Source organism: Pseudomyrmex gracilis, unplaced genomic scaffold (assembly GCF_002006095.1).
Source record: "Pseudomyrmex gracilis isolate BER0280 unplaced genomic scaffold, ASM200609v1 scaffold_3107, whole genome shotgun sequence".
Taxonomy (NCBI): Eukaryota; Metazoa; Arthropoda; class Insecta; order Hymenoptera; family Formicidae; genus Pseudomyrmex; species Pseudomyrmex gracilis.
In genome coordinates, this window is record NW_018023691.1 from 1 (window position 1) to 10,653 (window position 10,653).

The window sequence follows — 10,653 nt, forward strand, 5'->3', positions numbered from 1 at the left end:
ATTTTATTTATTTAAATTATTATTTTATTAAAAATATTGCACTATACCTGCAACAATAGATAAAAATATTTCTCTTATTATTATAAATGTGCCAGTAATTTTTGTCACAGCTAAATCATTGAGTCAATAATTCATTATAAAGTTCCAGTACTTGTGTAGTCATTTATTCTGCAGCCACGTTACTGAGTCAGGTATTTATCATTGAGTTTAAGTAATGGATCAAATAGTTTCATCACTTAGCAAGTAATTCATTACAAGGTCTCTCAGTGATTCTCTAGTAATTCATTACACGGCTAAATTATTGGATCACTAATCAAGCACACATACTACAATTNCTAACTACTAAAAATTATTGACACAGTAGTAATTAAATTACTAAAAATCACTGCGATTTAATAATTAACTTACTAAAAGACAATAATTAATCACTACTGCCGTAGTAATACTTTTCTGTAAGGCCACCCGATAAAACATTTTCGATATATATAATCATATATACTTATGCACAAATTAAAATTCTTATATAAAAATATTATATCTGTATATATTATATAAAAATAATTTCAAAATCACAATGTGATCGACAGACGGTCATATTGTAATTTTGAAGTGATCTTTGAATATCAAAAATAATAATTTTATATAATTTTTTTGTATCTAACATACTAATAAAATTATTTTGTAATTTGATACTTTGAAGCCATTCTCTTAAAAAAAGAAATTCTCCGTGTAATTCTCCAGAAAATTGTATGGACATATCTGTATTGATAAAATTGCATAATTAGATATAATAATTTTACTTTGTGTATAAGTAATATACCTCGATAGTCAAATGATAGCAATATGCCAGCAGTATGCACGCAGGTTTAATCAGCATTTTGCAGCAGATTCCACTTAGCTGTGTCATTATAGTGAGTAAATTATGTAGGATACTTATATATAATTATATATATCAAAACTTCAACGTAACAAATCACTATGATGACACAGCTGAGTAGAATCTGCTGCAAAGTACTGATTACATCTGCGTGCATACTGCTGGCATACTGATAGCATTTGGCTATCGGGATATATATCAAAACTTTTTTACCAGGCATTGAAGTAAAAAGCGAGTACTAATCGAATAGAGTTAATGAAAGAGTTTGAAATTTGATGACTGTACAACACTTGATATACTACTGCGTTTATTGAAACAAAACCCAAAACTTAAAAAACATCATTATGGTCACATGTTGGATTTTAGATCTTGTCGGTAGTGTGTAAGAGATCACAGAGTAATTTTGCAAAAGAAACACAAGAATATAATACAAACATAAAAATTAAGTACAAAACGATTGGAGCAGTTCCACAATTATTAAATACATTTCGTTTCATGGATGAGCGCGCATAATCTATAGTATAAAGCATTCATTATTTATTTCAACAAGATAAACTACACACGCACGATAATCCCACACGCACATGTATATGTTTGCCTAGTGTACTATATTTTAAACGAAATATTGATACTTTTTGCGTTACATCAACAATTTTAACATTAAATAAATTGCTAAGTAAAGAGAAAGATGAATCTTTGTGTAGAATGCTCGCAACTTTTTTAGATTTATAGAATCCATTTTATTAAAATTTCTAGATCGTCCAGAAAGAATATAAATACTTACATTTTTTTATAGTTTTTTTATATTATCTTTGCAACATAAAATACAAATTGCACAAATAATAAAAAGAAAGTAAACTTGATATATTTATCTTGAAAAAAATCAATAACCACAAAACACTTATTTTTAAAACTCCCAAAAATTTTGTACATTATCTAAAGAAGAGCTATTATTTACAATAACCATATAAAAAACTTATTTTCAGGGTTGTGGAGTGCAGCTTTTTACTACCTGCAATAGTCGTAATTATATGGAGCTCTCTTATAAAAAGAAAAAATCATCCTTACAAACATTTTAAAATTAATAAATATTACACGGGTAAAATATATCCGAATTGCAGCAGCCTTCAATTTAACTGACAATTTTACACCGTAAACGAGATGAAATTGAAACTATTAAGTAAAACATGTCAAATAGTAATTCGAAAATTTTTAGGAATTGTTTGTTTTTTATTGCTTGCTCCGTTTCTTATCACGATTTTGATGGTTTTATATATTTACCGCTGTTGGGTGAAAACTGTGCTAAGAATTCAACTTGAAGACAAATTTGCCGGTCTGTTGGAAGGGTCGGATGCTTTTTGGTCCGTCAAAGATACATCTTTATCCTTGATTACTGTCGTATTAATAATGAAGAAAACCGCAGGAAGTACAAATACGACTTTCATAAAGCATATCAGAAAATTATTTACTCATTTATCAAAGACTGTTCCCAAGGAGCTCGATAAACTGTTTTACTACAGATATCAAAAGTTTGGTTACTTTTATTGGAAGAAATCAAAATTTAATCCAGAAACCGCAATTAGATGGTTGGAGTGTGAAATCAGTAATTGCGATGGATCTTGCGAGAATGTTCACAGTACAACCTTTCAAGAAAATCTAGGTTTTATAAGCAACAGACCGTTGTATGATGATCACAAACCGATGTGGGAAATGCTTATTGGCAGACGTTGTCCAAACGTCAAATCTTCCATTGAAGAGGATCCGAGGTTGTCTTCTCAAGACAGCTTTAATACCGAACTAGACGAAGTTCCTGTAGTATTTCGCGTTCATCATTCTCTTGGTGATGGTAAAGCTTTATTCAAGTTGCTTAATGTGTTTGTCGACGAGGATATCACAAATGAAGTGTCGACAGTATTGGATGAACCCCAGGACAGCGTTTTGTCTGCTAAAGAAAACTATTTTAAGGAGCAAGAAACTAATCCAAAACGAAAAATTATTTTAAACTTGAAAGGGGTATATAACACAATTAAAGAAATCATAAGAAAAGTAATACTTATATTGTTTTCTCTAGAAATCTTTGTCTCTCAAATTGTTCGTAATAGGATGACCGATGGCAAAAGGTCAGTATTTAAATACGTCAATATTTAAATATCTTAAAACACTTAAATAAAATAATATGTTTTTAAATAGAATTATATAAAGTTTTTCAATATGCAAAATATGTAATGTTCAAATACCAATTTTTACATATGCAAATACAAACTTCATAAAACTGATATTCAACAAATCGTTTATTGTGATATTTAGATAAAATATTTTAAGTTTTATAATATAATGAGTTAATTTTGTAGCTCTCTGCATGGTCGATCTTTATCAGGTGAGAAATTTATAGTTTATCGTTTGGAAAACGATACCAATAAATCGCAGCTTCTGACAAAAATTAAAAAAATAAGACAGTGTACAGGAGCAAAAGTTACTGACATAATATTAACAGCTTTTGCTGCTGGGATAATTAAATATTATTTACGCGTAAGTATAAGACTACTTGAGCTAAATGACGCCAAAATGAATTCTTTCTATGTAAAAGATTTCTTTAAATGTGCAAATATACAAAAAACAAAGTGTATATCTTTGTTGCAGATGAAGGAAGTAATACCCAACGCAATATCGGTTCTCATACCAAGAAGACTTTCTATGTATAATGACAACCTAGTACTGACCAATGATATTTCGATTAATATAGTTAAAAGTTGTTTAGTCAACGCGAATAAAAATGATGTTTTAACGTCACCTACAAACTTTCGGTTCTTTGAACGTCTTCAGAGAACTACAATAATAAATAACAAAATTAGAAGTAGTTTAGAAGCATCGTTAAATTTTTTCCTTTTGGAACATTTACTGGGAATTTTGCCGGGGGAAATTCTAAAACTTCTTATTGCAACTCACAATCCCACAATGGCATTTAGCAATATAAAAGGAATACAAAGAAAACTTTCTATTCAGAATCATCCTTTAAGCAACATGTTGTTTTGGATACCGAACAAGTATAGTATATCAAAATTATCTTTTATTTTAACTTACGTGTAAAAAACGAATTAGAAATATTCCAAAGATATTAAAACCATTCTTATATATAATATATAAGCTATATGTACATATGTATATGAATACATATAGTAAAATTTATATTTTTAGAAATACAACCGGGTTGTCTTTAAGTGTAATTACTTACGAAGGCAAATTAAATCTGTCTCTATTGGTTGATAAAGCAGTAATAAGAGATATGAAAGTAATCAGAGAAATACTAGACGAAACTATATATGAAATAGACTCTGCGTATAATGATCTCGCAAGTTTCGAAATCATCGGATCGTTCAGTGAAAACACTTGTGGAAAAAAATAGGTAAATACAAATTTCGATTAAGTTTTGATAATATTTTACTTTTCTGTGTTGCACAAAACAATCAGTTTTATTTTTATTAGTAACGATTTAAGTGTAAGATTAAGAGACACTTTTGTATATTGTAGGAATGTGTGTTCTAAAACGTAAAAACAATTTTAGTTGTGGGCATACTCTATATCTATTATGCACGTAGTGTGTATAAATGTATATTTATATAGCAATATCGTGTTTATGTGTTTTTGAAAATAAATTTATTAGTATTAATATTGTTTTTTTTTAATGGAAAACAAAGACCTTTATGAACGTCGTAATATCGACTAATCAATCTTATGTAATATTTGTAATGATACTTATAAATGTAAAAAGAAAGAGTAAAATTTTTTCCCACATAGCTACAACGACCATCTTAAAAAAATGTAATTTTGATACTTTTCACGAAAATTAACTTTTTTTAATAAATCAGGTTTGTGTTAAAAATTCCTAAAACTGTATACAGTTTATGTCAGAGTTGCATTTGATATAAAAATACATGCTTCTATTATTGTGATTTTTAAGTGAATATTTTCACTGGTACATATATACTAATAAAAATACTCGTTCAGTTAGACTCAGAAGCGTTAGATCTAGGAAGACAGAAGCAAAATTTAATGTTTTCTAAGATGTTTTTAAGTTACGTGTTTCTCCGTAAAATATTAAAAAATTGCAACCCATTTTTTGGCAGGTTGTTGGCAGGTTTTATTTTATAAAATAAATGACATTTTATAAAATAAAGGACAAAATGACTATTTTAGAAACAAAATAAATTTAAAGGACAGAGCAACAAAATAAAGGACTGTCCTCTTAAATATAGGAAGTATGGTCATCGTACACATAGCACGTAAGAATATTATTAGGTATTCCACGAATCACTGAAAATATTACTGGCAATTACATAAAATGCCAGTAATCGTTTTCGTGCCACTGCTGCAATATATTACTGTCAGTTCTTTTTCGTAAAAACAAATATATGGAACTTTCATCCAAAAACAATTGTCACTCCCTAGGTATAATTACATAAGTGTCACATACGGGATTTTAAGTTTATTACATGGTAACACTTAGAAAGTCATGTTCTTTATGGTTACCAAATATTTAAAAAAATATTTATAAATAAGATAAAAATTTAAAACCGAAAAATTTCTTAACTAGGGAAACTATATGAACCTTTAAACTTTCAAACTGCTCTTCTCTAAAAATTGCGGTTTGGAGTTACGAGATTATATGTAGAGAGTGACGATACAGTGAAAAATCAGTGCGATTCCTACTCATGCAAAATAATGTATTCTTCTCAAAAGTTTTATTGTAGAGATATAGAAGATAATAAATAATTGAATTCTAAATCATTATTTTTCCGTGAAACAACTCTTTATACGTGCTCAAATTCTATATGTAGGCATAATAATTTTGCATGAGATTGAAAAGATTTTATATATTATATTTAATTAAACATCATCACAGACATAGAATATGTCCATATATGAAAGATTTTTTTTCTAGACTATTATAAAAAAAAACTAAGAGAGGTAGCATACAAAAAAAATTTTTTTTAATAAAAAAGAAATAACATGTGATCAAACTAAGTGGTTCCAAAGCACGAAAGTTTTATAATTTTTAAAATAGTCTGAAATAATACGTCGCGCGGAGTTTGCATAAAACTCACTATTGAAAATCAAAGGTTTAGATATTGATTGTTTTGTGGTAGTACGGAACGAAATTGCAAAAATCACAGTTTTGATATTGATTGTTTTTTTGTTAATACGGAACAAAATTGCGTTTTTAATTATACTGACATTTGCGTACTTTTTACACAAAACAAATTGTTCCGCAGATTCTCTGCAAATACAATCTCGCAACTTTTGCGAGAGTCACTCCGCTTAGCATAGCGAAGTTCTTGCTCCGTTACTTCAACGAAGCATCAACTCGCAACTTTCTTTCGAAAATCGTTTATCGAAAACGGAACGGATCGGAAAAGAAACGTCAAAAACATAGTAAAACATTTGACATACAACATATTCGAAATTTAAATTAAATTGAAATAAAACGCATAATCAAAATTCCTACGTAAAACTTTTCGTACGCGCACTTTAATTTCTTTCGCAAGATAGATTCTATTACTAATACTTAAGAATCGTGTGTATTTCAATAATCGAAACTAAAAATCGCAGTAATAGTAACGCTAAGTCGTTAAAATTAAATAAACATATGTTAATTTCATGTTTTCCCGATATACTTTTTGATAGTATGTCTCTAAAATTTCTAAATTTATCGTAAAATTCTCGCGAAAAATATATTCTCTAAAATGTACTCGATAGTAATAAACCACAAAATTTGAGTAAAATTGCAGTAGTTTTAAAGTCAAAAATTCGCGAGATCTAAAATAGATTTCATACACGATTTGCATGCACGACCGCGATCGCGTGATTTCTTCGCAGTTGCGAGGTCCAAAGCGTCGATTTCGACGCAAGGCGAATTAAACGTTCTCAATTTGTTGAATGTAAGAAATCGTCGAAAAAAAACTGGTATAAAATAATCATTATATGAAGCAATCTCAATGGTTTGGAAAATAGAGTAATCAGTATATCGTTTAGCAATGTATATATCTTAATATACATTTTTGATAAATGTATAAAAAAGTATTCTATATTATTCTCTGTTATATTTTATTTTCTATAAGTAAATTAGATTCAAATATATAAGTAAAGCGCGAAAACTATAATTTTATTTTTCAAATATTTGGTTTTTCTCGACGTTTCAAAATAAATAAGCAATACCTACGTATCGCACTGATTTGAAAAAATACCCATCATTTACCCTAAAGATCAACTCACGTGCGTTGGCCACTTACTGCGACAATACCACTCTGTAACATAATAGAATTCTATCGTTAGACTCAGAATTTGTGAAAACAAATTAGATATATTATACTTTAATAACTTTTACATGTAGTATATATAATATTAAAAACAAAAATATACCTTCATGCCAGCATTTTCTTACCCGAACCCGGCTCCTCCGCTACCGCAAACACCGCCGTCAGGAATACAATCAGCGTCAAAAGTCCACAGGAATATTGTCCGGATTGTGTCTTTTTTGGCACTTGATTACTTTCCCATGCGTAATTAAGTGAATTTCTTTTGTATTTTTTATAAAAGTTATTTTTGATAATATTAGATATGACTTCACGATGAAAAATGTCACGTAAAGCAAACTATACCTTGCTGTTATAAGATTTGTTTTTTTGTAAAATAAAGTATTTTACGTAATTCTTCTCAATGACAGTTAAGATAAAAATGGTACCGTTTGCACTCAAAGAGAAGAATTCGAAAATGGATAAAAAGTTGTAGATTTACTGCGGTTCTCTTAATAGAGAGTATTAACGAAACTCTAATTTGTAAAATATTAAGACCGTGTTATAAAATTCTTCCGATAAGATTGAAGTAAAAAGTATATATTCCAATATATGTTACATACAATATGTAAAAAAGAAATGATTATCGTTAGAGGTGAACCGATATATCGCTTTATGTATTAAAACAATTATTTTAAAAAATAAAGAAATGACAAAGCGGAAGACTGATAAGTTATATTCGCGACATATTTAATCGCGATACACGCGGTAGATTTACAATAACGAAATTACAGTAAGTGACGAAGAAAGAACTTCACTTTTGAACTTGAAATCGCGTACAAACTTGATACAACGAAAAAAGAAAATCTTCAAATCGCGCACAACCTGACAACACGTCCGTCATTTTCAAGAGATCGACGAGATCTGTAGCTACGCGCTGAGATAAGAGTAGAGTTTTCCTTTGCGCGCACACATTCTCCACTATGCGCTTTAGAAAATTCTTTCGCAGCGGTTGAGCGGTTTCCCAAGCGTCAAAAACACTCGCCGGTTGCTAAAACATTTCAGTCGTTGAACATAACACGCTTACTTTTTTTTAAAATTTGACATTTTTCACATTCTTAGTTCTCTTTCTTTTTCCACATAGTTGAGAATATTACGTTTTCGTGTAACATATTTTACATTGATTATTCAATTACGAAAAGATATAATTTTATCTCGATTCCGAGGTGTTGCGTTTTATCGGCGTGACCGATCAAAAAAAAGTTCTTAGATACTACATTCGCGAAACATATTCTCACGTAAGAAAGGAACTTTTGCAATATTTATTGAAATATTAATTGGAAAGAAATTGCCGAATGAGCGCAGCTAGACCGTGAGAAGTATGCTAGACTCGTGCCAGCGACGAGTGTCAGACAAAGAAACAAAAAGAAAAAAATTGTTTGTTGTTAATTTTTTTGTTGCGTGTGACACTCGCCGCTGTCACGCTTACAATTAGAGTTTACATTTTACGGTCAACATTCAGTAAACGGCTCTACACGACCAATTATATTCATCGACTAGTTTAAACTAATTGTATTAATTTGCAGAAATGTTGGAAACATCAGGAAAACAAGTTGCTGCGCCGCAGGATCATTTTAAAAAACAACGCTGTTAATAATCAAGGAATAAAAATTCTTTTTTATTGACTAGTTTCGTGAAATGCACATGTCAGTTATGTCCTACACACGCTCAAATGCAGAATAAAAACGGTGTATATTTTATCTTTAATTTATCGTGCATAATATATTTATACCAAAATATTTATAATAATTACTTTTCCAGAAATATATTTTAAAGAAATAATTCGTCAACGAAACTATTTTAATGCTCAATTGTGGCAACCGTCTGAGGATATACGAGACATAAAAACTGCTGGTCTAAATCAAGCTCCTAGTAACGGCATTCAAAGACAAGAATCAGTTTTCTGTTCTTTTACGCTTCCGTTAGAAACGGAACAACAATTAGAAGAGGTTGTGCAATTTTTAAGAATTCAGGCTAATTTTAAGATATTGATAATATTTTGTATTAAATACTATAACCTTATATATTAAGTATTATAACCTTAAGGTACAAATATTTTATTTATTTCGGTGTACTTAATGCAATTATATAAGGAAAGGTTGCCAATATTGGCTCCTCGATTAAATCAGTGTCTGTAACGCAAGTCTTTATAGGTATATAAGTATACACAAAAACATATTTATGTGTAAATATACATGCGTCATGCATAAATATTGTATATGTCTTTATGTAATATGGCGTGGCAGAACGACTACAGATGCATTCGCTCACCTTCGTCACAACCGAAATCCTCTCCCCGCTGTCCTGAGCCTTTCGCCGTCACCTGAGTATATAAGGTGGCAAAAATCGCGAGACGAGAGAACTAGTTTAAACTATTGCAAAAAAAACTCTTCAGTCAGGAGTCGAACCTGGTATCTCCGGTTTTACGGGCCATCGCCTTTCCTGTTAGGCCAAATAACAAAAGAGAATTTTGTCTTGATCGGATCAAGTCGATTTGTCAGGGCGAGTCTCTACGGTCAACCGGCGAAAAAGCACGCGGTCCTTGATGTTACAAAGAACGCGAGAAATCCGCTCAACTTGACCACTGGTAAATAATTTGTTCTGGAGGATCGCACCTGATTGATTAACTTAGATAATAACGCGTGTGTAATTAGTCTCGGCGGCTTTCTACCTTATCGAACTCTGCGGGCTATCGGATTTCGTGATAGTTATTGCGCTAAGATTTTCGTATTTATCCTGCGAGGATCCATACACGAACGCAGATGCTATCTACTTTATTATATTTCGCTAGACAAGGGTCGTCGAAAACATTCTCTCGGAATAAGTGTTATCGGACTGTTCGGGTTACAAAAACTCAGGTTTTTTTATCGGACGCAAATATCGGCGGCAATCTTATACAATTGTACCGCAAATAACCAAAAAGTTGAGATATCTTTTGTGACATAGCGTTTAACGCGTGCGGCCGCTTTACTATTATTGTAAGCGGCTGATCTGACGTGTGCTGCTTGAGCAGGTTGTTGATTAGGCGTGTCGAGAATTCTAGCGAGCCTAGAGTTACAAGCACACGAAGGGCGGTTCTCGCTTGTTTGCGCGTCCCCACCGCTTCGATCTCTCGTTGCTCTCTGCTCGATCTTGTAACTCTGAGCGAGCCTCTGAAGCCTCTTGCACAATGGACGGAATAGCGATAGCGATAGAAATAATACCAGTTGTAAAGAGTTTATATTTATAAATAACGATAGGAACAGCGGAATCTAACATACAAAAATACACATTTATCAATGCAGATCAGAAAATCAGAATAAGCAATAGCGATAAAATTTCCGACGAGTTGGAATTCTGTGTTAAAAACTGTGTTATTTCTATTGCTATCGCTATTCCTTCCATTGTGCAAGGGGCTTGACGCAATCGAGATGTTTGTCTCACGCA

General features: G+C 31.0%; 1 protein-coding gene across 3 annotated transcripts; it reads left to right on the forward strand.

Annotated features, from left to right (window-relative positions):
• Window positions 1–1,805: 1,805 nt before the first annotated feature.
• Window positions 1,806–10,435, forward strand: LOC109863087. Of its 3 annotated transcripts, XR_002251289.1 has the most exons (6): window positions 1,806–2,997; window positions 3,229–3,406; window positions 3,518–3,921; window positions 4,073–4,280; window positions 8,754–8,915; window positions 8,989–10,435. XR_002251289.1 is itself a non-coding variant. In XM_020443269.1 (5 exons), exons 1-4 carry the CDS (start codon window positions 2,039–2,041, stop codon window positions 4,278–4,280), a joined length of 1,749 nt encoding a protein of 582 aa, XP_020298858.1. In that variant the 5' UTR covers window positions 1,806–2,038; the 3' UTR covers window positions 5,002–5,927. The 3 variants fall into 3 exon arrangements, 2 of the variants coding, with proteins under 2 accessions (XP_020298858.1, XP_020298857.1); XM_020443269.1 differs by lacking the exons at window positions 8,754–8,915; window positions 8,989–10,435 and adding an exon at window positions 5,002–5,927; XM_020443268.1 differs by lacking the exons at window positions 8,754–8,915; window positions 8,989–10,435 and adding an exon at window positions 4,406–4,983.
• Window positions 10,436–10,653: the final 218 nt, after the last annotated feature.

What these genes read in the sequence shown, in the direction of transcription:
- LOC109863087 (XM_020443269.1), top strand. Translation starts at nt 2,039, where the DNA reads ATGAAATTGAAACTATTAAGTAAAACATGTCAAATAGTAATTCGAAAA. An exon ending in AGGATGACCGATGGCAAAAG is followed by an intron (nt 2,998 to 3,228) that starts GTCAGTATTTAA and finishes TTAATTTTGTAG; the next exon opens with CTCTCTGCATGGTCGATCTT. An exon ending in TTGTTTTGGATACCGAACAA is followed by an intron (nt 3,922 to 4,072) that starts GTATAGTATATC and finishes TTATATTTTTAG; the next exon opens with AAATACAACCGGGTTGTCTT.